This window comes from Onychostoma macrolepis, chromosome 06 (genome assembly GCF_012432095.1).
Source record: "Onychostoma macrolepis isolate SWU-2019 chromosome 06, ASM1243209v1, whole genome shotgun sequence".
NCBI classification, from domain to species: Eukaryota; Metazoa; Chordata; class Actinopteri; order Cypriniformes; family Cyprinidae; genus Onychostoma; species Onychostoma macrolepis.
In genome coordinates, this window is record NC_081160.1 from 24828994 (window position 1) to 24856618 (window position 27625).

The window sequence follows — 27625 nt, forward strand, 5'->3', positions numbered from 1 at the left end:
GTGTTCTGTGAATGGGGGATTGACCGCGTTCTCTATCTCATGCTAATGCAAGAAGTAGAAACTGTCCTGTACGAAGAAACCAGTTAATTTTGTGAGTTTTTCCCCCCAGGTATTTACAATTTAAACTGCAATCACTGTTACCGTTTTCTGTGGAGTTTTTGTAATGGGAGTTTGACATTTAAGTGCGCACGTTCACTCTTCTTCATTGGACTTCGGGGAAAGAGGTAAAAGGCCACAGGTGAGCCTCAGGTAAATTCACACGCTTTTCATAATCAATAATACATTTTCTCCTTTTAGTGCTTAGACGTTTTGTAACATACCCGCGAAACAGGTAACATTTTAGTTAATATTTCATTGTATATAGGCCTACCTAGTCTGAATGTATTTACAATTCCGTGACCATGAGAAAATCAAAGCTGGTTACAGTGTGACATGTTTGTTTATCGATTGTTATAAATTGCGCGTCAAGTTGCATATACTTTTTTTCGACGATAAGAGATTCGTTAAAACGAGTTTATGTAGGCTACTTTCCTAAAATCTACATTAGCCTACAGTGGAAATCTTTCTCTTAAAGATATAGGCTATATTGCGTAATTATTCAGTCATTTTATGTCAAATTCGCAAAATTCCATAACCATAGTTTCCATAACCAGTTATTAAAGTACCAAACATGGGAACGCCTTCAAGCTGTGTTATTTATTTATTTATTTATTGATAACAGCGGTGTCTACCACGTTACTACAGTTTAACTATAGTATGGTGTTAACTGATAAAAATGTAATCCTAACAAGTCTTTTTTTTTTTTATTCAAGCTGCCAAATGCATAAATGTAGCCTATTTTGGTGGAAACTATGGTTAGCTTTGTTATTTGTGCTACGTATTTGTATGATATTTTCTTTTTGCTATAATATGCATATTTTGCAAAATTGATCCCATAACATTGAAATTAAAACATAATTTCATCATTTCATTTTAAAAGTAAAATGTGGTAACAAAAATCATTTTAATGAGGGTTGCATTGTTGTTCTTTAGCAGTCTTATTGCCAAGTTACTGACAAGATACTGTAAACAGATACTGATGAAAGCATTTTTACAGTGTACAAAAGTTTTTGTCTTTTTTTTTCTATTCAAAGGTCCTGGTTATCTTCATCATGTGTTAACAGTAGCAGTGAAATCCATTCACCTCAGGCTACATAGGACAGCGGAGATGTTCATCAGCCCCAGGACCTTGTTAAAATGTGTCTGGTTGCAGATACATCTGACCTGTGCACTAAAATCATGTCCTACAGTCCCACAAATGAATGTAAACTTTTCTGTTACATACTCTGTCTCTTTTTTCCAAACTGAAAAAGCCATACAGAACATAGTTGTAAATGAAAATTTGAATGAGGTTTATGTGGCCTCTCAAAATGTGGTTGAAGCCTTGGACAAAAATCTCAGCAAACTATGGAAAATAAGAACCGGGCCAGTTGGCAGTCCAGATTGTGAAACCTGTCATTGTGATATTGAGAATGAACCGGGAACGCCACTGGACACAGATAACCAAGTTCTTGTTTTAGAGCCTCAGGGCTATTTTGACTTCCTGTACATCTGTGGGAGCACACAGTATGGAGTCTGTAACTTCCTTGAACTTAATCAAAGCGAGAGACCATCAAACCCTGTATGTTTGTTTGATAAAAGGGCCAACTCACCCTTAGCTTGTCCTGACTGTGTCGCTAGTCCTCTGGGAACAAAGGTCAGTGCGGTCAAAGATGGTTTTTCAACGTACTTCTTTACAGCAGCTACCATCAATACCACCATTGCTAGATCTTTTGGCAAACAGTCCCTTTCTATCCGTCGCTTGCTTGCCACAGAAGATGGTTTCGACAGCCAAGTGAAGGGTCTGACAGTTCTTCCAGAATTTCAGGATGCATTTACCATCGACTACATCTATACGTTCTCTACGCCAGAATATGTGTATTTCTTATCTGTACAGTGGGAGAACCCGATGAAACCAAACGCCAAGTTGCAGACCCATCTTGGGCGGCTGCCGATCAAGGACAGCGAGCCTTGGATGTACAGGGAAATCGTTCTGGAGTGCCGTTTTGAGCCCAAACGCAGGAGAAGGAGCCCGTGGATTAAGGATATTGTGTACAACTCAGTTCAAGCTGCTCATTTCAGTACGGCAGGCAAGGAGCTGGCTGATCAGCTAGGAGTGAAGATGGACAGGCCAATTCTTTATGGGGTGTTTTCTGAAACAGATGAAAAGGGGAATCCTACCAGACAGTCTGCCTTGTGTGCATTTCCAATAGATGATGTAAACACTGCGATTGAGAAAGGGTTAGTGTCCTGCTGTTCAAGTGGGACAGAGCGGCTCTCTCGGGGATTGTGCCATTTTCAGCCCTGTGAAATGTGCCCACATGAGGTGAGTTTGTATTTCTTACTGCATCTCCTTGACATTTGGCAATTCAATTTAAAGTTAGTTTGGTTTTGTTTATTAATAAATCTGTGTTTCTCCATCCTGCTCCTGAGAATCCATCCCCCCTTTTTAGGTGTCTAGGGGCAGAGCTGGGTAGTACCTGATTACATGTAATCTGGATTATGTAATAAGATTCCAAAAATGTAATTAGATTAAATTACATTTTAAAATACTCATAATCAGACTATAGTTACTATATAGTTTTTATTGATTACATGATTACATATTCACACAATGACAATAAATTATTCATAATTTATTGATTCTCCTTAATTCCTCTTTTTCATCTTTTAAACATTTATTTTCTAGTCTACTGCTTATACACTCAAAAGGTTTTCCAGTTTTGTGGGCATTCACACAAAGACCAGTCACTTGACCATTGAATTTACAAAAATCATTTCAGTTTTAAGAAGCGTTTTCTTAGCATTTCAACATTACATAAACTAATGATGAACACGTTAATTTTCATTTGAATTATCACTAAGTATGTTATTTAACCATGCATTTCTATGTCTTTGGAAGGCTTTTGTCCCCTGACAGAGGGAAAAATAGCAGAAAAAGCGCGATTGGGCTAGTTTTGTTTAGCAGTTGGGCTGGTTTTGTTCCGCAGACCTGGCAACCCTGCTTAGCAATGCCTTGGCAAGCCCTAGAACAACATAGACATTTTCTCAATGCCCTAGCAATCCCCAAAACACCATAGTTTTTTTTTTTAGCAATGACCTAGCAACTTCCAAACACCATAGCAATTGCCTCACAATGCCGTAACAACCCCCGGAACACACTAGGTACCCTATGAACCCCCTCAGTAACATCATAGCAACCACACAACAACATGCCCTAGCAATGTTACAGCAACCCCCTGAACACTCTGGCAACCACCTAGTAATGATCACTCAGATTACCTTAGCAACCACTTAGCAGCATTGAATTGAACTATCTATCATTGAATTAAGGCTAAGCCATTCTCAATATTATTTTGTCTTACTGAAAAGGCTGAATGACTAATTTTATGGACTTTTATGTTTCTACCTGAACCTCAAATCTTGTCCCCATCTTGTGTTTATTTAAAGGGTCTATATAATTGGTCTAGTTTGTATTTCACAACCTATACCTTAAAAGGAGTGGACCATAAAATATTTGATGGTTAGTGAAGCCAGTTTCAGGAAATGACTCACACAAACATTTGATTTTGCTTTAAACTCAAATGCGGGGCTGCACTTGCTCAGGGATCACTCTGTGAGAGTCAGGCATTATCATACACTGCTATTGCATGTGGTTTGGAAGTCTCTGTTGTGTTGTTTGATTCATGAAGTCACTTTTTGTTTTGTAGATACCAGCCGCCACATGCTTGTACATGAACTGTAATACGTCATGCAATACCTTACTGTTAGACTGAACTTTCTATGGCAGACGGTTGTGCTGAGAGTGGCTTTATCTCTCACAATCTTAAACAGGCAATGAGCCAGAGCTGATAAATCAAAGAAAGCGTGTAGTGTCAAGATGTTCAATACTGACGTCAACAGTTTGTTTTTAACCAGTAGAAACAGGGATACTGAGGAGGTTGCCTGAAATAAAACCAGATTTACAGTGCAAATCCTGTAGTTATAGATATGCATTTTATCACGTCCATTGTGAATAATTTCTGGACATTCCATAATGTTTGTGTTTTTCCTTTAATATTTTACTTTTTTTATACATATATTCCATATTTTAATCCGTAAAAAATCCTTTCCTTATTTACTTAACATTCCAAAGAGAAATTCTGAAGAATGTGCTGATAACCACTGCATCACCAGACTGGAGAACTGGATCAGTCAGTTTCAAAACCACTTAATTCAGACAACAAAAGAATAATTTATATTATGAACTCTTATGAATGTGCCTCCTTGACGAAGGTCCAGATTTCCAGTGAACAATAACTAAAATTCCTCTCACGATGTTATCATATTAATTCAGATGAATTGAAATATCACAAATGTCTTGTATGAACCACTTTAATTGTACTTTTAAGTACCTTTACAGCCTTTTTGAAACATTGGAAAGTTGCAAAACTCTTTAAAATTTGTGTTCCATGGTAACAAAAAAGTCAACAAAAACGGTAATGACAACATCTGCTCTTAAATTTATTAATTTCTACAGCAATGGAAATGAAATCCTGACTGGACAGTACATGTTTGCTTTCTAATTATTCAGTGCGTGTTACCACTAACAGACTGCACACATCCCTCAAATCTTAATTTGGTACAAGGGGTCAAGCTTTGGGGCAGGAAATCATTTATTACTGCCAGATGGTGTCTGTAGCCTTCCGTTTACAAGTTGTTGCTTCCTTTTCACTGGGGTTGCTGTTAAAGTGCATGCATTTTTTTCTGTCACAGTGTCACCCTTTTGAAGTCAGTAAAAAATCATAAACAAACGTGGCACAGGAAATGGACAATGAGGAAAAATTTTAATTTGAAAAAGTGTACAATAATGTTGTTGTTGTTGTTTTAACAGTCCATTGAGCTCCAAATGCAGGCAGAACATATAGAATGTATATTGTTGCAATTTTCATTTAGTCAGATGGGCACTTTCTGTTTATTCCGTGTTTTTAAAAAAAAAAAAAATGTTTTTCTTGCTAAGCAACAAAAAGTTGCATGAAAAAAGTTTTTATATTCACTAAATATATTTATTCACTCAATATTTTGTTTTATTTTGTCTAGAACCCAGATGATTTGACTTGCAACGCTGTCCCCACAATGGTGGCAAAGCCTTACTACAGAGTGGACTTCTTCAATAGGCAGATGAACGATGTGCTCTTCACTTCTATTCTGGTGACTACCATGGATACCAAGACTGTGGCACATATCGGCACGGATGATGGAAGGCTCTTGCAGGTTATTATGGCATCACTGTTTTTTGGTAGAAACTGATTCCTTTTCAAATACTGTGAAAAAGGATTGGCATCATCTCATTCCCCCTAAATAGATATTTATATCTCACAATTCCTATATAAACTCACAGTTTTGGGAAAAAAGTCATAGAGTTTATATCTTGCAGTTCTGAGAAGAAAAGACCAAATTGACAATTGCAACAGAATTGTGATATAAAAAGTCACAATTTTATTTTTTATTCCATGGCTGAAAAAAACAGAAATGCAAGATGTAAACTCAGAATTCTGAGGACAAAAGTCAGAATTGCAAGATGTAAATTCAGAATTGTGAGGGAAGAAGTCAGAATTCTGAGTTCATATCTTGTCATTCTGACTTTTAAAAAAAAATCAGAATTGTGAATTACATATTGCACAATTCCATAGAGGCTTCCACAGAATCCTCTTCTTATTATCTTTCCTGCTGGTCAGTGGCCAATACGATCATAAGCTGCGCATTTGTTGGCTCCCTATATTGGATGGATACAGTAACTGATTTTTGCCCTTTTAAGGACAAATATCATGTATATTTCATAATTGTGTAGCTGTGACAAGGTATCGTGTAGTTTTTGTCATATTCGTAGTTTATGTGGCGACTGAAGTTTTGACTCTTGACAGACAAAAAGTACTTTACTTTTCAGGTTATTCTGAGCAGAACATCCCTTGTAGTGTTTGCCAACTACTCTCTTGTGGAAGAAATGCAGAAAGTGTCACGAATAGCTGCCGTTCATTCTTCCGAGACTCTGCTCTTTGTCGTTGGAAACAAGGTATGCATGTTTATTCTGTACAGTTCAAAAGCTTATCAGCCATCAGTAGTGAATTAAAGGTTTAATGTTTAAAAATTTTACCGACCGAAAGTAACTCATAGTTTTCATCTACATTTTTCTGTCAAACCTGTCTCTCTTCATCCTGTATGTGCAGCTGATAAATGTGTCTCCCAGAGGTCCAGGCTGTGCCCATTTCCTCAACTGTTCAGTGTGTTTAGCGGCCCCCAAGTTTATGGGATGTGGCTGGTGTGATGGAGTCTGTTCCCAGATGCATCAGTGTAAGAATCAGTGGAGTAACAACTCCTGCCCTCCAGTAATCACCCAGGTAACACATTGCATAATTGGGCAATAAATGTGACAATAAACTGTCTGTCTTTTAAGTTTGCGTTTCTAATATGCAGTGAGTGTGTACTGATAATATGAAGGCTGCTTCAGAGTCATTGTAGTCATATCAGGGCAGGGCTGTGTTAACAACCACAGTACTTGTTGGACTCTCACCCCTGTCTCACACTGGTCGGAATGCCAGCTTTGGCTGTGAAGTCATTTGAGTGAAACAAGTACCTTTATTTTGTAATATGTTCCACATTTTAGAATAGTAAAATAAAAACTAACGGAAGTATGAAAATTATGTAGTGACACAAAATCAAAGATATCTTGTATAGTAAGATGCTATGCTATGCTATGCCCAGTCCTTAGAAAAAAATAATTACAATTTTTGTTTAACAAACTTTACAAAAGTCTTGTACTACCATTTAAAAGTTTAGCATCAATAAGATTTTTGAAACCTTTGAAAGAAATGAATACTTTTATTCAGCAAGGACACAATAAATGGATCTAAAGTGAACAATGTATTGTAAAGAATTGTTAAGCTCTTAGGTGCTAATTAATACCCGGTGGCAACCACCAAAAATTGTCCGGTCAGAACAATTAAGTTATGTCAGTTGAAGGATTTAGAAGCACACACCACTCACAGACCACTCGTTTCAGAATTTGAACAGTTTACTTGAGTGTGGTTCTAGAAATAGAAATAACAACAATTAAGTACAAGTTTACATTAAAGAACATCAGTATGCAAGTGAATAACAGTCGGCATTTCGTATGTCAATAAAACACGGTAAATGTATATACAGTGATTGCGTAACAGGATTATCTTGCGATTAGTTTACAGAGACATGTGTTACGGCAGATGCGATAAGCACGTCTTTAAACATAAATTAACGGTAGCAATGTAAATATACAGTATGAAGAAATTAACTTACTTATTGATGCACGCACACATGCGATTACTCAAAGCATCGCGGATGAAATGACGTTACTATCACCGTTAGGTCCAACGATCTCGGGCTTATTATAATAACAGCGCTCGTTTACACCTTTTCTAAACTGCGCCAGCATCTGGGTCTCTAACGCCGTCTGGGTCCTAACTATAGGTCACTAACTAACTGCCAGACTAATAATCACAAAACGAATAAACCTATTACACAAATAACTGCATGAACAGTCAAACTGGCCCTCAATTTAGTACATTTACAATGTTACAAGCCCGCGAACCAAGATTCGAACTCGGGATACCCATAGCGCAACAGCGCTGTATGTTGGCGCACTGCCCACGAGGCTATTGGCGCTGAATAATATTTTGCAATATTACTATTTTTACTGTATTTCTTCTTAAATAAATGCAGCCTTGGTGAGCATAAGAGACTTCTTACAAAAACATTTTCAAAAAAGTACCAAACTTTTGAATGGTGGTGTAAATTTATATTTGTCTGTCTGTGCAAATTTCAAGCATCTAAGCAAAAGTGTCTAGTTTAAAAAGCTATTAAAAACTTTATGCACAACCCTAAAACATTTTTTTTTTTTTGCGCTTTTGCTTTTCAGTTTTTCCCCAGCACAGTGCCCTCAAATGGTAAGAGTGAAATCATTCTTTGCGGCTGGAACTTCCTGTCAGCTTCCCAACCTGCTATCACTCAGACATCTCACCAGGTTAACGTGGGAAACAGTAGCTGCACTGTTATACCAGAAAAAAGCAGTAGCTCCCAGTAAGTAACACACATATTGTAGTTTCTCCACAAAAAATAAAAATAAAGTATCAATACAGTGCAGTTCTTTCCTACTGAAACAGGAAGTTGTAACAGATGCATATCAAATAGAGTGATTTTTGTAATCCCCCCAAATATCCAATACCTTTTAGTTTATGTTACAGATAACCTTTGTTGTCACCCATATTGATGACTCCAACCTAAACTTAAAAAATCTCGACCAAAATTGTAATTTTTAATTCCATCCCAAGTCACACATACACATGCTAATTAGTGTCATTTTAGTGTTATTTATATACCATTATAGTGTTTATTAATATTTTGAAATAGCTTTTATGTATATATTTTAATTTTTTTTTTTGGGTTGTCTGTTTACCTTTAATTTTGCCTTGTTTTTTTATGTTTTTCACCTTTTATTTATGTTTTATTATATGTCAGGTTCATTTCAATGAATAAAACCAATTTTATTAGTTTTAGTTAACAATAACAACATTCTTCACTTCAGACTGGTGTGTAGGTTTGATGGTGAGGTGTCAGGCCCGGAGCAAAATGTTGATATAACACTGCAAGTGGATGAAAAGAGCGTGGAAAGTGGATACTTCATCTCTGGGAAGGCTTGCACACAAGGCTTCAGTTTTGTGGTAACAAGCAAAACATTCTCAATCTTTAATTACTTAACTTAAATATGGTTTAACATGGATAGAGTATTAATAAATGTTGGCTTGCAGTACTGCTGCTGATGAACTGAATAAATGCAAGCAAATTTCCTTTGTGGTATTTTGCCATTTTAGATTGATAAAGCTCTTATCATACCTCATTTCTCTCTTAAGACCCCAGAAATCACAGATATCAGTCCAGGCTTAGGACCTAAGATTGGAGGAACCCTGATCACCCTGTCAGGAAAATATCTGGATGCTGGTGGAAGCAGAACGGTCAGCCTTGGAGACAGAATATGCCCTGTTGAAAGGTTATTGTGCCAGGTTATGAAATTTACTGTTTAAGAGTTATAAGTCAAGGTTTAGAAATATAAGAATGCCAGTCTAGTACATTGTTTTTAACCACTGAGTTTTGAGTATTGTCTTACTCTTGTTTTTCCACAGCATCTCCAGCGATGGGACGTCTGTTGTTTGTAGGTCTGAAGGTGTTGAGGAGACTTCAGAGGTAGATGTAAAGGTTTTAATTGATGAATCAACTATTTCAGCCACAAAAACGTTCAGATATGTGGTGAATCCTGAGGTGACGAGTGTGAAGCCCAACTGTGGTTTCAGAAGGTGAATTAAAACATTCAGTTTTTCTTTTATAACAACCATTTAATTGAATCTTCAACAGTAAATTGATCAAATTTTTACTATGTATTTTTTGGGGGTCCTGCTACAATGAAGAGGATCAAAAATTACCATCATTGGGCAGAACCTGGACTCTGTTTCCCAAGCTGTCATTAACTACAAAGGCAACAACACGACACCTGTGCAAACCGTACGACTCATTTGTATTTTGAAGAGCCATGTTTAATAATAGTGAAAATGTTGCCACTTATTGGATGCTGTACCTTAGGTGTGTGTTAGTCAAGGGAATCCCAACCAGATGGAGTGTATAAGCCCTGTATGTGAGGAGTCAACGGGCATCCTCTCTGTGGATCTGGATGGAGCCAAGGAACTCCTGTCTCAAATGTTTACCTGCTATGCTAATGGAGAACCCATCCCATTTGAAACAGAAGGCCATGTGCTTGAGCTCAGCCCAGGGCAGGACAAAGTCTCACTGCATGTACGTCTCAGTGGTTGCATATATTGTGTGGTTATATAGTCTTGTATATGGTCCTATCAGGCCACATGTCTTCAAATGTTTTTTTTTTAAAATATTTATATATAATATGTATGTTAAATACATATTATATATATACACACGACTGGTCAAAAGTCATAGAATAATTATTCAAAAAAGTATTGTTTAAAGTTTTTTAAATAAGTCTCTTATGTTCACCAAGGCTGCATTTATTTAATCATAAATACAGTAAAAACAGTAATTGTATGAAATAGTATTAGAATTTAAAATAACTGTTTTCAATGTTAATATATTTCAAACCGTAATTTATTTGTAATATTATTCGAATTTTTTTTCTCATCACATAAAGTATTTTTTTCTTTCCAAAATACATAAAATAGACAGACATTAAAAAATGAATGATTTACTAAATGTAAATTATGACAGTCAGATTAGTCTTCCAGATGTATTGTATCATAATCTAATCACATTTTTTCCAGCACAAAAATCTAGCCCTGGTGTCTGATTGCATGAAAATCATTATGACAATTAATGGAGTTGATTGCAAAGCTACAGTTCTGTTCAATGAGATCACCTGCAGGATCCCCAAAAATCTGACTATCCCTAGCCAGGGGGCGCCAGTTAAGGTCAGAGTTTGAATTCAGCTTTGATAAGTTCAAGTTGGCTTTGCATCTGTCATTCATGATGAGCTGCTCTGTCACGTGTGTTTCTCAGCTGTTAGTGAACGGAGAAGAATATGACATTGGTGTAGTAGTAACTACAAACAGCAATTTTATTGTGGGCATGGTGCTGGGCATCTTGGCTGCAACTGGTGTGGGAGCAGCTCTGGCCTACGTAGGCATGGCACGAGAGCGCAAGAAAAGGAAATGTAAGTGCATTCTGTCAAAATTACTCAAATTTTTCTAAAATAGAAATGATTATTTTTTTAATGTTGTAAAACTATTTTGTAATTATTATATTTTATACAAGTTTTTAAAACAGATGGAAAATATTTGCTTTTTATTATGATGATTTCTGACCATTTTTTAGAAAGCAGATGTTAAACAAATTGTAAATGTGCATGAAAAAAACAGCATTTTGTCTGGTTAGCAGCTGCGCTTGCTCAGGTTCGACTATCACTGCATTCAACACGCACTGCGGTGGAGAATTATGACAGATCACCTGATGGTGACTACAGAAGAGGTAAGACAACCTAAAGTCCTGAACCTGAAGTTTTTGAAAACATTGAGAAAGTACAAAGTATAAAACCCAACTTGGTACATTGCGTATTCATATAGAGCATTCTTCGATTAACATGAACTATGTGTCCTGTAGGTCTGACAGTTTCTCCATTCCAAGGCTCAAGCACAACGTTCTCCAGTCTGCCGTATGCTGGGTCAATGGACTCCGCAGCAGCTCCTTTGATTCAATCTCAGGCAATCTCTATGGCCGCTCTCCGGCCAGATCTGTTGGAGGAGGTGAAGAATGTTTTGATCCCATATAATAAGGTTAAAATCCAGCATGACCAAATCATCGGCAAAGGTACATATCTTTGGGCAGCGGCAATCCATCTGGATTTGCTACATTGCTTTTTCTCTTTTTTATAGTACATTCTCTTTCTATTCCACACTTGCATATTTCTCAAATCTTTCTCAGGTCATTTTGGAACTGTGTATCATGGATATCTTACTGATACTGATGAAAAAGAGATACACTGTGCTGTCAAATCACTGAATAGTAAGTAAATTATTACTGTTTAATAGGGGTACACTAATAATAAGCTTGTAGATGATACAATAAGCTGATGTTTCATATTTGATTATGTTATGGCAAATAACATAATAAAGAATAATAATCAAAATAAATTGAAAATAAACATTAAAAACTAAAATCTATCGTTTAAAATTTTACAAGCGAAATTAGGCATTAGGATATACAGAACAAAAGATTTTTCATTTTGAAATTGAAATTGCAGTATTTTATGTTAGAGTTTACTTACGTACAGCATTGTAATGCCCAGCCATTGTGGGAAAAAAAACAAGAAATATGCTTTTCTTAATTTTTTTTTGAAAGGGATCACTGATCTGGAGGAGGTGGAGCAGTTTTTAAGAGAAGGAATCTTTATGAAGGCCTTCCACCACCCTCATGTCCTATCCCTCTTGGGCATTGTGCTTCCCAGTGATGGACTTCCCCTGGTGATCCTGCCATACATGAAACACGGAGACCTTCGGCATTTTATCCGCTCTGCACAGAGGGTAAGCACATTCATTTTATACCATACTACAAATTGATGTTTTACATCACTGGAACAACATAGCCATGACTGAATCCTAATCCCTATCTTAACCCTCAGAAATGGTAGGTTGATGACTCAAACCACTAGCCCCATCTTAAGTCTTACCATAACCATAATTTGACATAATATCTCATAATAACATAATTTCTCGTTTTTAATAGATATTGCTATGGACTCTTAAAATCTCAAGACCAGTCTTTTCATTTATGCTGTTTTCTGTTGATGCATGAATTTGTAGCACACCTGCTATCCAATAATTGCAATAAGCTTTGTTACTTTGAATATGAAAGAAAGTCTCAGCTTTAAAATGGACAATTTTATCACCACCTCTGTTCAAGCGGCACATGATAATCTCTTCCTCCATACTACTAGTTATAGCACAAAATAAACATGAATGAAACAGTACAAAACAGAACGAGACAGTACTTGAAATATGTTTTTATCACAAACAATGCATAAATAAAACAACTTGTGAACAATGTCACGTAATGTTACATTTACCTCATGAAAGATATTCTGTGACCGTAGATAGCCCTCAAAAGCAGCATTTTGCTAAATATATGCACTATTTTACATATTCATTTTATTTAAAGTTAATAAACTTGATGTATTCATTGATAATATATCAATTAAAAAATACAATTTATTTTCGTTTTGGATTCTGTTTTTTGCATCCTGAATTTGTGACCCAGCAATTTCATTTCAGTGCATTACTAATTTTAACATTTTAATCTAGGTAAAATTATGTAAACTTACTAAACATTTGCATGGAAATGTTTTAAAAATATATCCTTCGTGTTCAGAATCCCACAGTGAAAGACCTGATTGGCTTTGGGCTTCAAGTCGCCAAAGGAATGGAGTATCTCGCAAACAAAAAATTTGTGCACAGAGACCTTGCTGCACGTAACTGCATGTAAGTAAGAGGCAATCTGAATTTTCATAATTTATCTGGTAATGTATGCATACACCAAAATGTAACAAACAACTGTTTTGTTGTTTTATCGAAGTGCAATGAGTATAGACACAACATATCTAACAAATGTAATGAAACCACTTTTCCTAGGCTGGACGAGTCGTTTACAGTGAAGGTGGCTGACTTTGGAATGGCTCGTGACGTCTATGATAAGGAATACTACAGTGTCAAGGACAGCAAGAAAGCAAAGCTACCAGTCAAATGGATGGCTTTAGAAAGCCTGCAGACACAGAAATTCACCACCAAATCAGATGTAGTAAGTTTAAATGTGGAAAAACTTTTCAAAACATCTCAAGAATAATGGTTTATGTCCAATAGAGGAATTTCTATTTCAGCAGCTAGGTATGATTCTACATTCTATATGTTACATGTATTTTATTCCCTTTAGTGGTCTTTCGGGGTGTTGATGTGGGAGTTGATGACGAGAGGGGCCAGTCCGTATCCTGATGTGGACCCTTATGACATTACAACATATCTAATGCAGGGCCGTCGACTGCTACAGCCACAATACTGCTTGGATTCCCTGTATGATTTTTTATATTTACCTGCCTTTTATTTGTAAAGGGGTCATATCATCAAATTATCTTTGGCTTTTTGATATTTATGTTATGAAAATGTCTTTTTTATTGATGTAACTGTCCACATTTACATGTCAGCAACACCTATTTTGCATTCAGAAAATCACAAATCATGATGAAGTAGTAAAGCAGGATAAATATATTATTAATGTTGTTGTTGTCATAATATTAAATTAAACAGTCTTGAAAAAGTATATACTTTTTTTCTCCTAATAATGATAAGTAGACCACAAGAAAGAAAAAAATGTATAAAAAAACCTAAATAATAATTTAAAAAAAAACTAATAAAAAAAATAAATATATATGATCCCTTTAAAAACATTATTTAGAAACAGCTGTGAAAACCCAACAGAAATACTTAGATTTACATGTAGCTTCATATTTGGCTATAGACTAAAAGACCATAAAGAATAATAAATCATTTTGGATTCTGTATTATAGATGGTCCATCATGCTGCAGTGCTGGAATCCTGAGCCCGAGAAGAGACCAAGTTTCCCTAGTCTCGTGAAAGTCATTCAAGACATCCACTACAGCCTAGAGGGGGAACATTACATCAACCTCCAGATCACCTATGTGAATCTGGACCAGCCCCGGCCCTACCCCCCACTCTCTCCGGCCCCACCTGCTTCTGAACATTCAGACCAGACCACCTGACCCTGGTCTCAAATGAAATAAGTCTGAGCTGCTTTCATCCTGTGGATTCAGCGGCTCATATGGTCCTGTGAAGTGTGGGAACCAAAAAGCATGCACTGAAGATGATCTGCTGTATTTGGAGAATCCCAATGTGTGTCAAACTGAATGTACATTCCTTGTGTGTCTTAGATGGTCATGCTTTTTGTGACTTTTGTGCATGGTCTTAGTTGCATGGCCAAACTGGTGTCACATCTTTGGGATTTTAACATTTTTGGCGGCAAGTGCACTTTTCTAAATAAATTAAATTTGAAACTTTTTTTAAAATTTTTTTAAATGAATGCAAGAATGTTTTGTTTTTATACTTTTTTAAAGCACATGGAATTGTTTCTTACACTGAATGACAACTGAAAATCATTTGTTATAGCTCATACTATAGTATAATGCTGTTTATCCAGGTGCAATGCGGCAAGATTCCAGTGACCAAACTATTTTTATGTCCACACTGCCAGTGAAAATTTCACCCTCTCTTAGTCAGTGTTTGATGTTTAATATACACAGGGAGTAAGTTTTTGGTCTAGTAGGCTTTCAGTGGGAGCAGGGAGTTGTGTGACAGTGATATGATTACTTGAAAAATTGTTTGATCAGTTTCATTTTACTTTTTTTTTTTTTTTTCTCAGTGTAAATAAAGAGTTAAAAAGCCAAGGTCTGTGTAGTTCACATCATCAATTAGCAGTTGACAAGCTGCTTGATATCATGATATAATTTATGTCAGGCAGTGATGTAATACACCATCTAAAACTATTTTAAACTGTATTTTCAAATTATTATGTAAATAATTGAGGAAGCAAATCCAGCAAAGCTAAGTATATTATTATTATTATTATTATTTTCATTGTAGAAATTTGAAATGTGAAAATGATTTTAATATGCCAGCTGGTGCACAAGAGAGTATTGGCACTTTTTTCCCCTTAAAACACTAGGCCTACATTAAATTAATTTTGATAATTTTGTTTGCACGTGACACCTCAACCAAAAGGCGCATCAAAACTCTGGATTTTCAAATTTAAGATTGTTTTATGTCTATACTGAAATAAGTTAACATTTTCCATGCACTTATATATATATATATATATATATTGCGACTCAGGTGCTCCTCTTTTTACTGAAGTATAAAAGCTGCAGTCGGTTAACCTAATTAAGGAAATCGCGCCTCGATTGGACTTTTTGTCGCGTGTGCCGTTTTGGACGTCGCCATCTTTGATATTTACTTCACTGTCGGTAGATTCATACATTCTACTACATTTATGATGTCATGGATTTGAACAGCAGTTTTGTAGTCGCTTTGGGTCGTGTGTTTGACTAGGACGAGCAATATATCTGTTAATGTAGGTAAATCTCTATCAAAATGTATTCATACAGCGAAAATGATCTACTTCAAGTTAATTACACAAGATGATTTTTCTGGGGAAAAAATTAAATCGTTTAAACATGTTCTTCTTTGTTTCTTTACATCTTCATGTCACTGCCATTATTTAATACATGCCATGGTTTGAGTTGTCACAATGACAAACGTGGTAAGAAATGTCACGTGACAACATCAAAAACCTGTATTAGCTTGTGTTAAAATGCAGAAAGAATCACTGTATTTCTGAACATGTTCTTTCTTTGCATGATTTTTTCCAACTACATGCCACGGTTTGATACTGTAATGTAGATCATCTGACAGCAATATAAAGCAAGTCCAATATGAATATTTTGTATATGAATACATCAAAAAACTCTATTCACTTGTTTTAAGTGCAAATTCACTATTTCTTAATATGTTCTTCTGTTTCTTTGCATGACTCTTTCCAACTACACTGAACAAAATTATAAACACAACACTTTTGTTTTTCCCACTATTTTTCATGAGCTGAACTCAAAGATCTAAGACTTTTTCTATGTACACAAAAGGCCTATTTCTCTCAAATATTGTTCACAAATCTGTCTAAATCTGTGTTAGTGAGCACTTCTCCTTTGCCGAGATACTCCATCCACCTCACAGGTGTGGCATATCAAGATACTGATTAGACAGCATGATTATTGTGTAGGTGTGCTTTAGGCTGGCCACAATAAAAGGCCACTCTAAAATGTGCAGTTTAATCACACAGCACAATGCCACAGATGTCGCAAGTTTTGAGGGAGCGTGCAATTGACCTATCGGTAAGCCCCTCCCCTAGAATGTTGATGAGCCAATAGCAGTCGAGTATCAGTTGCACGGGGACCGGAACTCGGACATGTTTAGTTTTCAGCGCCATAGAAAAGCATTGGAAGATTGCGAGTTCTCGTCGGTTTTGTGGTGATTGTGCCACAAAAATGGTAAAACGATGTGCCTGGGGCACTTGTAATACTGATTCGAGATATCGGGAGAGGATGGGCAATGGAATTTATTTTATTACATTTCCTGAATCCAAACAAAACAGCAAAATGTTCCCAAGTATTCACCCCAATACAAATGAAGACAAAAACGTTCGTTTTCTGGTTGTCATACACTCATTAAGTTACAGTTTTCATCTGCTCAAGCAGAACGTTAATGTTATCTTGTGCTTTAGCAAGGTATCTCTGGCTAAAACTAGCTAACGGTAAAGTTAGTGATGCTAACGTAAAAACCTAAATAGCGGACTGTTCTCGCGTCTTGTACAGTGTAGGTCAAAAACACACAAACGTAGGTCTACATTTCAGTGCCTCTCCATATTAAACTGGTTAAATGTACATTAATTTAATAGTACCCTGCGATACATGAACAGTGCTGATCCTGCATGTTGTCATCCGCGATCGTGATGACCGACCGTAATATGAGACTTCTCCCGCTTACATTGTGATCTATAAACCCTCGCTTTCGAGTTACCCACCGTATTTATTTTTTAAATATTTTATAAATCCCTCCATGGAATATTTAATTTCCATTTGGTGGCCTTCTGTGTCCAAAATTGTGCAAAAACATTGTGGGACAATGTTTTCACACTGCAGCTGTCATTGAAAGACAGTGAGCAACTCCGTTTGTTTGTCCGAGGGAGCAACAGTAACTAAGGGGGGCGGGGCTTACCGATAGGTTAATTGGCATGCTGACTGCAGGAATGTCCACCAGAGCTGTTGCCCGTGAATTGAATGTTCATTTCTCTACCATAAGCCGTCTCCAAAGGCGTTTCAGAGAATTTGGCACTACATCCAACCGGCCTCACAACGCAGACCACGTGTAACCACACCAGCCCAGAACCTCCACATCCAGCATCTTCACCTCCAAGATCGTCTGAGACCAGCCACCTGGACAGCTGCTGCAACAATCGGTTTGCATAACCAAAGAATTTCTGAACAAACTGTCAGAAACCATCTCAGGGAAGCTCATCTGCATGCTCGTCATCCTCATCGGGGTCTCGACCTGACTGCAGTTCGTCGTCGTAACCGACTTGAGTGGGCAAATGCTCACATTCGATGGCGTCTGGCACTTTGGAGAGGTGTTCTCTTCACGGATGAATCCCGGTTTTCACTGTACAGGGCAGATGGCAGACAGTGTATATGGGATTTGCTGATGTCAACGTTGTGGATCGAGTGGCCCATGGTGGCGGTGGGGTTATGGTATGGGCAGGCGTATGTTATGGACAACGAACACAGGTGCATTTTATTGATGGCATTTTGAATGCACAGAGATACCGTGACGAGATCCCGAGGCCCATTGTTGTGCCATTCATCCATGACCATCACCTCATGTTGCAGCATGATAATGCACGGCCCCATGTGGCAAGGATCTGTACACAATTCCTGGAACTGAAAACATCCAAGTTCTTGCATGGCCAGCATACTCACCGGACATGTCACCCATTGAGCATGTTTGGGATGCTCTGGATCGGCGTACACGACAGCGTGTTCCAGTTCCTGCTAATATCCAGAAACTTCACACAGCCATTGAAGAAGAGTGGACCAACATTCCTGTCCACAATCAACAGCCTGATTAACTCTATGCGAAGGAGATGTGTTGCACTGCGTGAGGCAAATGGTGGTCACACCAGATACTGACTGGTTTTCGGACCCCCCCAATACAGTAAAACTGCACATTTTAGAATGGCCTTTTATTGTGGCCAGCCTAAGGCACACCTGTGCAATAATCATGCTGTCTAATCAGCATCTTGATATGCCACACCTGTGAGGTGGATGGAGTATCTCGGCAAAGGAGAAGTGCTCACTAACACAGATTTAGACAGATTTGTGAACAATATTTGAGAGAAATAGGCCTTTTGTGTACATAGAAAAATGGGGGCAAAAACAAAAGTATTGCGTTTATAATTTTGTTCAGTGTACATACCCTGGTTTGAGCTGCCACAATGGCAAACGTGGTAATACGTCAAAAACAGTGATAACTTGTGTTAAAGTGCAGCATGAAATTTGTATTTTAGAAAATGCATAAATAAATAATAATTGGTCACTTTTCATGACTATAAAATGTCATTAAAATGGTGAAAAATTATACATGGACACTATCTACTGAATTAAAGAAAATCTTTAACAAAAATAGTTGATTGTACTAAAATAAAAAATAAGTCGCCTAGGCCTCGCAGGCTATTAAATAATGTTCCCTAACATGCAAATGGCTACTTGGCTATTATTGTTTTTAACATAAGTCCTTTATTAGCTCAGCCACCTAGCTGTGACAGCATTCTGATAATAAATTCTTCTATAGGGATTCAGGGCATGTACTTTAAGAAATTCACTTTCCTCATCACTGGAGGTCAGTATATACCTAGTGTAGGCTGTTTTCCACATGAAACGTCAGTATTGCTAGCATCAGTAGGTTGTGTTGAGGTTTGTTCTCTGGTGGACTGCAGTGAGTCATAGTTGTCACATCGGGGAAAAAACGCAACACCTAAATGCCAGTGTCATGAAATGCTGAGTCAATGCTGCTTTTCAGTCTGACTGCTTATTCTTGATCTCATTAAAATCTGCTTAAATTTACATTTAAATTATATAGGAGAAAGCTAGAATTTACAAGTGAGAATTAAAGTCAACATGAAATTAAAATTGCAACAATACACTTAATATAACAAAATATAATTGCAACAATATCGAAAAACAAGCATTACCACTGAAATACATCAAGATGCTCTGAAGTATGAAGTTGAGCCTCCACAACCTGTCATGAAGCCTCCTTGCATTTATGTCTGGCTCAGTTCTGTTATGAAATGTCTACTTGTCAAGATCCAAACAACTTCTGATGGATAAAACAAAATCAAGTTTTGTCCTACTGATGTTTTATAGTAAAACTGGTTACCAATGCCATTTCATGTTCCAACAAACTGAAACACAATTACTTCAAGTACAGTTCAGCTCCCAAGGAAATTACATGATTCAGCTACCGAAACTTACATCTATAACTACCGATATAACTTCTCAGAAACCCTTGATTGCATTGCTACCAGCTGCTACCAACTGTTCTTCATCTTAACTCACCTTGAAGACACTGTGTATTTAACTCTCACTGTTTCCATAGCACTCAGCCTTTGTTAGCGACCCAGTCTGTTTGAGCAGAGCTTTTCAAGGGTGAGAGAAAGAGAGAAAGAGGTGAGGGCTAGAAGTGAATGATGGAGGGTTGCTACTGTTCAATGAGCTTGTTAGTGGAGGGATTCTGGAACAGTCGCGCATGATGGAGCTACATGTACCACTGGCTCTCTATAAAGCAGAATCTTTCCGGATAGTTTTATAACTCAACTATTGTTTAAAAATTATTATAAGGCTGGCTTAAAATGAACCCCGGTTGTAAATTAAAAAATTAGACACATAATTACTAGAGGCACCAGCAATAATCAAAAGGTGAACATTTATTAATAAGCAATTTAAAAAATGTTTATTTCATTATTTATTCAACTTATTAATAAATATTCATTGAACATATTAATAAATGTTCATTTCCAACGTATTTAGGGTTCATTTCATCACTACGAGTCACGTCGGTGACCGACGAATTGGGATCTCGCCAGAGAGACCAATCCACTTCGAGTGTAACTAAACAAGCCAGTGGACATTGGCATGCGGATTCCGCATCTGGCTGCCACACCAGGTGCAGCAGGTGCACCGCATTAATTCATCCTTTCGCTTCGGAGCCGAGCGGTGGTGCATCACTACTGCTCTCTACTTTGGTGTTGCAGAGAGAACGAGTGAGTGCGGGCGTTACGGCGACAGCAGCGGTGGTCATGGTCTTGCGGCTTCAACAAAGATCCTCCTTGGTGGCCAGCTTCCCTGCATGCTTCAGCACTAAAAGTGCAATTTCTCCAAAAGAGCAACACTGGTGATCGCGTCTTTTTAAAGATGTCATATCACCCATGCATTTCTGGGTGTGGTCTTTTCTTGGCGCCTTAGGATGGTCACGATCGCTGCCTCACATATCTGGGTATTAAGCACACTGAGGAAACTCCGCTATGTCAAACATGGAGGAGTCCCTCTGCTTCTGCCGCGATCCAGCGTTCGTCCCGGCACTCGGGGCGGCGCTGTGTCTGGTGAAGTCAGAGGAGATTTGAGTACCACGGTGAGGGCTTCCCCAAAGGGAGTTCCTCACCCCTCAAGCACTCCACAGCCGGTGGAGCAGGCTGGGCCCTCAGGACAGAGGGCACCACTCGTTTTTTTTAGAAAGCACTTTTTACTGCCCGAAACAAATCTTGTGGCTCCTCCGCCCTCACCACCCTCGATGGTGGGGCCGCTTTGGGGTATACGCGGGCATCCCCTCGGTGGAGCGGTCTGTGGCCATGCAACTGTGTCCGACAGCCGCAACCACTCTGCGGGGTGTCTCCCCTCACGGGCCTGTAAGTATTTGTCAGGCCTAACTGGCAGTGCTTACAGAGCTTGTGGGGAGGCGGCTTCTGCCCTCCACGCCATGGTGTTACTGCAGGTCCAGCAGACCAAAGCCCTGAAAAACCTGCACGAGGGTGGCCATGACCTGGCGGTTCTACATGAACTGCGTGCTGCGACAGACCTCGCACTTTGAACGACGAAGGTGACTGCACAGTCTCTGGGTCATGCAATGTCCACGCTAGTGGTCCAGGAGCGGCATCTCTGGCTGTGTCTGGCTGACAGGAGAAGGCAGGAGAAGGTACAGTTCCTGAATGCTCCCGTGTTGCAGACCGGCCTTTTCGGTGACGCTGTCGAGAGCTTTGCCCAGCAGTTCTCGGCAGCACAGAAGCAGACTGAAGCGATCAAACACATCATGCACCGGAGGAAACCTGCTGCTTCCACCCTGGTTGCAGCCCCTCAGCCTGCTCGTCGCTGTGGGCGCCCCCCTGCCCTGGACGCCCAGCCCGTCCAGGCCCCCGCCAAACCTGGCGGTAAGTGCAAGTGCAAGAGGCCCTGAGACGGGCAACCCAGAGATAGAGGAGACTGCTCATCGGGAGATGGTGACCGCACCACTCCCTCCCCTGGACTTTGGTCTTTTGTTTCGTTTTGTTTTTGTTCCGCCGCTGGCCCAGCAGCCAGCAGAACCCAAAACTTCAATAAAAGAGTAGTTTCCTCAGTCTCTGGGTCTCAAGAGGAAGAGAGTGGTGAACCATGTTTCACGGGATCACTTCCCTCCTCCTCTTTCGCCAGCAGGCAGCAGTGGGTTGCCCAATAGCACCCCTCCTGCCCATTCGTGGAACCAGGTAAGGGCTGTTGCACTCGAGTCCCAGCTTCAGGGCGTCACACGCTGGGCTGTCACAGGCCTCAAGCCGGGACTCCTGTGTTTTCTCCCGCACGAGGAGGAATCAGGTGAGTGTCACACCTCACATCCAGACCCCGCCCCCTGCCATCACAGGCCAGGCCGTCACAGGTCCCTGTGTTCCACCATGCTGCCCCCCCACGGGTACGTCGGTGGCCCTGCTGGTTCCACTGTCACGGTCTCTCTGAGCCTGGCTAGCGCTCCCCAGTCTGTCTCGGTGGCTCCTGCAGACCATCAGACTCGGCTACGCGATTCAGTTCGCCCGGGTCTTCGGGTCAACAGGGAAAAGAGCAAACTCGTGCCATCGCAGAGGATCTCTTTTCTCGGCATGGAGTTGGACTCAGTCAACCAGACAGCACGCCTCACCCAGGAACGTGCTCAGTCGGTGCTGAACTGCCTCAAGACTTTATCAGGCAGGACGGCGGTCCCACTGGAACTCTTTCAGAGGCTCCTGGGGCATATGACTGCAGCTGCAGCGATAATTCTGCTCAGTCTGCTCCATATGAGACTGCTTCAGTCTTGCTTTCCCAGGGAAACACATCCCAGGGAAAGCAAGAGCTGATAAAAAAAATTTAAAAACTGTAACTTGAATGCAATGTAAGTCGCTTTGGATAAAAGCGTCTGCTAAATGCATAAATGTAAATGTAAATGTAAATGCTTCAGCACTGGTCCCGAGGTGGGTGTGGTGACGCGGTACTCACCGAGTTCAGATTACACCGGCCTGCCGCAAAACCTTCAGCCCGTGGACAGATCCCTCGTTCCTTCGGGCAGGAGTACATCTGGAGCAGGTATCCAGGCATGCTGTGGTATTCATGGATGCCTCGGCCTCCGGCTGGGGAGCCACGTACAACGGGCACGCAGTGTCAGGGGTATAGATGGGTCCCCAACTGCGTTGGCATATTAAATGCCTTGAGTTGTTGGCAGTACGCCTTGCCCTGAGTCACCTCAGAGGGCGCCTTCAGGGCAGGTACGTTCTGGTCTGCATGGACAACACTGCGACCATTGCATACATCAACCGGCAAGGCGGTTTACGCTCCCGTCGCATGTCGCAAGTCGCCCGCCACCGGTCAGAAGCACCTTACGTCCTTTCGTGCCATCCACATTCCAGGAGTGTTCAATCAGGCAGCCGATGAGCGCCATTTCCAGGAGAGTGGAGACTCCATCCCCAGGCGGTCCTGCTGATTTGGGGATGGTTCAGAGTTGCTCAGGTGGACCTGTTTGCATCTCCAGAAACCACCCACTGTCAGTGGTTCTACTCCCTAACCGAGGCAACGCTCGGCACAGATGCACTGGCACACAGCTGGCCCCGGGGCCTGCGCAAAAATGCGTTCCCCCCTAGTGAGCCTATTAGCACTGACACTGTGCAAGATCAGGGAGGACGAGGAACAGGTCCTGTTAGTGGCTCCATATTGGCTCAACAGGACCTGATTCCTGGAACTCATGCTCCTCGCGACAGCCCCTCCCTGGCCGATTCCTCTGAGGAAGGATCTGCTTTCTCAGAGACGGGGAAACCTCTGGCACCCGCGTCCAGACCTGTGGAAACTCCATGTGTGGACAAGACGCAGAGGTTCTAGGTGATCTACCCCAGGAGGTAGCACTCACTATCGCTTCAGCACGAGCACCGTCCACAAGACGGGCCTATGCGCTAAAGTGGAACCTGTTCGTCGAATGGTCTTCTTCACACCGTGAGGACCCCCGGAGATGTTCGATCAGAGCCGTGCTGTCCTTCTTGCAGCAAGGGCTGGAGCGTAGGCTGTCCCCCTCCACCCTTAAGGCTTACGTTGCTGCTATTTCCGCCCACCACGACCCCATGGAGGGGAGGTCGGTGGGGAAGCACGATCTGGTTGTCAGGTTCCTTAAGGGGACCAGGAGGTTAAATCCTCCTAGGCCTCCCTCCCTACCCTCTTGGGATTTGGCATTGGTGCTGACAGCCCTACAAGCTGCCCCCTTTTGCATTGGCCTTGATCAAGAGGGTGGGGGACCTGCAGGCATTTTCGGTCAACAAATTGTGCCTTGAGTTTGGGCCGGCTAACTCCAGTGGAACACTGAGACCACGGCCCGGCTACGTGCCCAAGGTTCCTACCACTCCCTTCAGGGACCAGGTGGTGAACCTGCAAGTGCTGCCCCTGGAGGAGGCAGACCCATCCCTAGCTTTGCTCTGTCCTGTACGCACACTGCGACAGTACATGGATAGAACTCAGAGCTTTAGGACCTCAGAACAGCTCTTTTTCTGTTACGGAGGACAGCAGAAGTGGAAGGCTGTCTCCAAGCAGGGGATGGCCCACTGGATAATGTATGCTATCACCTTGGCCTATGAAGCACAAGGTGTGCCCTGCCCGCTCAGGCTGCGTGTTCACTCCACTAGGGGCGTCGCATCATCCTGGGCGCTGGCTCGTGGTGCCTCGCTAGCAGACATTTGTAGAGCTGCGGGTTAGGCATCTCCTAACACGTTCGTTAGGTTCTCTAGCCTGCGTGTCGAGCCGGTTTCCTCCTGTGTTCTCACCTCAAACGGGTAGTGGCACTGAGAGGCCCGGTTCAGAGTCGGCTTGCGGCATCCTTAACGCCTAAATTCTCCAGAGAGTTCCCTGACCGGGCAAACCCTTTCGAGTCCTCCAGCACTCTGGCGGCCAGATGTGGCGGAGCTTCCGGCGCCAGGCCTTTCAGCCAATGAATTCTGGGCATGCTTTCCCAGTGTTATCCAAGTCCTACTGCTTGGGTTGCTTAAGGAACAGCAGTAGTTGACCTTCTCCGTGTAGAGCCCGATCCTATCGTCTGCCTTATAGGAAGGACCAGGAGGCCTACACAGGGCACTGGAGGGAGCAGCTGTGGTATTGCTTTTCTAAGCAATCAAACCTAAAAAAATCCCATAAACGTGTATTAAAATGAGACAAGCATATCAAGGGAAATAATTAGTGTATATCAGAGATACAGGGATCGAGCCAAAGTAACACACCACCTAGTAACCAGCCAAATAACTATAACAACCCTGTAGAAACATGTCCATAGCTGCATCCGAAAACTGAAAAATGCTGCCTTCGGAGGCAGCATTCCAAGGCAGGAAGGCATCAAGGCACGTCCGAATCCAAAGTTAGCTTCACTTTTTATCTCCTGAGATGCCTTTATCTGATCGATTTTTGAAGGCAGCATAGATGTATCCTTCGCTGCCTTTGATATCCCACAATCCTGTGCATTCCATTCCGAGATGGTTGAGCTAAAAAATAAAGATGGCAGCTGGAAGTTTCTTTTGGTGGTTAGTTTGTGTGTAAATGTATATTTCTGATTAACTTTTTGCACGTTTGATGTTATTAAATTCTGTATATTTATTCACTATACATATTCACCTGTAATTTCTGTATATTTATTCACTACACATATTCACCTGTAAATTCTGTTTATATTAATAACCATCTTTCTATATATATTTATACATATACTCAGTACATATCCTTGTCCTGCACTTATTCAACCATTGTATATACTGCACTTGCTACTATTGCACTTCTGGTTAGACCTAAACTGCATTTCGTTGCCCTGTACCTGTACTTGTGTAATGACAATAAAGTTGAATCTAATCTAATCTAATCTAATATTTCTAGCGAGAAATAACTATTATAGTAATTAAATATTTCTTTAATTAGCACCAAAACTCATTCTATTTTGTTAAACCGTTACGCTGCCTCAGAAGCCAGTCTGAAATCCGTTTCATGAGGTGCCTTTGTGCATAAACGCTACCTGCAAAGTCATTGCCTCATAAGGCAGCGAGGCAGCTGCCTAAGTTTTCGAATGCAACCCATGTCTCATTAATTGGTGTGATTTTATTTTTAAGTTTAGTTTCTTGCTCGTCTTGTCTGTTAATGATTGCTCCATTGATTGTTCTGTTGTTGTTCAGGTTGTTGTTCAAACCCCCAATTAAAAAAAAATTAGCTTACCCCATCGGCAGATTATTTTGCTTGTTTTAAGGAAAAACACATAATTTTGACTTATTTTTTTCTGAAAACAAGACAATAATTTTTACTTGTCTAGAAAATGCTTCTTGATTTAAGAATTTTTAGATATTTGGACTAGAAACAAGACAAAAACTAAGTAGGAAATAATTTTTTTGCAGTGCACCATTCAAGGATAAACACACAAGACGTTTGAGCGACAACTACGGTCTACAATCAACAAGGATTGTTGTGGAGCATTTGTGACTGAGGAGCATTTTGCAAAGGGTAGCGAACTAATGTAGCGATAACGTAACTTACAATCTTCACAGCTATTGCAACAGCAGCCTCACGCAAAAAAAAAAAAAAAACCAGCAGCCTCACACAGTAATCACCATTTATACTGGAACACCATAATTTACAGCAGATACAAATGCATTCCGTCCTGCTCTACAGCGAACTTAATTTAGCTAGCTACAAACAGGCTAATCTAACCACCAACATAGCCCAATTACTTCAAAAATAAGTTGCTTGCCGTTAGCTTGTTCCTTCACTTTTTACGTAGCCTCTGGAAATATGGACAGTTGCCTGCAGCGTATTGCCTGTTTTTGTTCTATTTCACCAACGGAAATTATTCATATCAAAAACTTTAAGAGCCGGCAGTCCACAGTAGTCCTTAAGATACCAGGACAATAACACACTCAGAAAAATATTGTCTAATTATCATTATCGATAAAATCCCAGAAAATATTGAGATATAATTTTTGTCAATATTGCACACCCCTATCTCTCAGTTACCTAAAGTTATTGAACTAAATTATTTTTTATCTCACTTTATGATGAATATATGAAATGTATGAGACACAAAAAATATGTTTCTGCAATAACAATTTTTTTGTTCCCATTAGTGTAACCCACCATTGCTAGGTCTAACGAGGCACCATTTGTTGTAAAAAAGGAACCACTACGAATTTCACAGTGAGTATTTAACAGTAGTTCTTATTGGATATATGTTTATTCCATATTAGTGTCAAATACTATTAGCTCTTATGTAATTTGTGAGGAGTTGCTTCATTGAGTGTTGCCAAGAGACATGGCTCTGTGTAATGTAGGCTGCTAATTCTAATGTAGACTTAGTATTGACATCACTATTTTATTCTTTTTATTTATTTATTTATTTTCACAGAGTACAGAGTCATTGGAGAACCACACAACTATAATGAAAATGGGAATTCTTGAAATAGTAAGCAGCAGCAGTTGCACTCCAAGGGCCCTGTCTAGTGTGCTGAATGTCTCCGTTGTCCTGAAAGAGGAGGTGGTGCTTGACAAGTTAGGAGACTTTGTAGATGCATTTATTGTACTTTTGTGGATTATTATATGCACTCATCCTGGAGCACAACAAGGATTTAAAGGGATAGTTTACCCAAAAATGAAAATTCGGTCATTAATTACTTACCCTCATGTCGTTCCAAACCCGTAAGACCTTTGTTCAGACCTTTCTTCAGAACACAAATTAAGATATTTTTGATGAAATCCGATAATGAAATTTTTGATGAAACAACGGTCTTATTGATGTG

At 40.1% G+C, this 27625-nt stretch overlaps 1 protein-coding gene across 4 annotated transcripts; it reads left to right on the forward strand.

The window, feature by feature from the left end:
- On the forward strand, positions 1-27250 carry mst1ra (macrophage stimulating 1 receptor a). 4 transcript variants are annotated; one of them, XR_009271845.1, is made up of 23 exons: positions 1-249; positions 1134-2404; positions 5158-5331; positions 6005-6130; positions 6285-6455; positions 8009-8169; positions 8675-8810; positions 9000-9136; positions 9270-9440; positions 9552-9645; positions 9724-9933; positions 10431-10577; positions 10666-10819; positions 11041-11133; positions 11266-11472; positions 11587-11667; positions 12004-12185; positions 13030-13139; positions 13290-13455; positions 13588-13724; positions 14219-15796; positions 26957-27026; positions 27235-27250. XR_009271845.1 is itself a non-coding variant. In XM_058780291.1 (21 exons), exons 2-21 carry the CDS (start codon positions 1208-1210, stop codon positions 14430-14432), a joined length of 4068 nt encoding a protein of 1355 aa, XP_058636274.1. In that variant the 5' UTR covers positions 1-249; positions 1134-1207; the 3' UTR covers positions 14433-16157. The 4 variants fall into 4 exon arrangements, 3 of the variants coding, with proteins under 3 accessions (XP_058636274.1, XP_058636275.1, XP_058636276.1); XM_058780291.1 differs by lacking the exons at positions 26957-27026; positions 27235-27250 and having other exon boundaries at positions 14219-16157; XM_058780292.1 differs by lacking the exons at positions 26957-27026; positions 27235-27250 and having other exon boundaries at positions 1-238; positions 14219-16157.
- The last annotated feature ends 375 nt before the right edge of the window (positions 27251-27625 follow it).

Coding starts and splice junctions, on each gene's coding strand:
- mst1ra (XM_058780291.1), top strand. CDS start 1,208: ATGTTCATCAGCCCCAGGACCTTGTTAAAATGTGTCTGGTTGCAGATA. Junction 9,934..10,430: donor AGGACAAAGTCTCACTGCAT/GTACGTCTCAGT, acceptor CATTTTTTCCAG/CACAAAAATCTAGCCCTGGT. Junction 10,578..10,665: donor GCCAGGGGGCGCCAGTTAAG/GTCAGAGTTTGA, acceptor TGTGTTTCTCAG/CTGTTAGTGAACGGAGAAGA.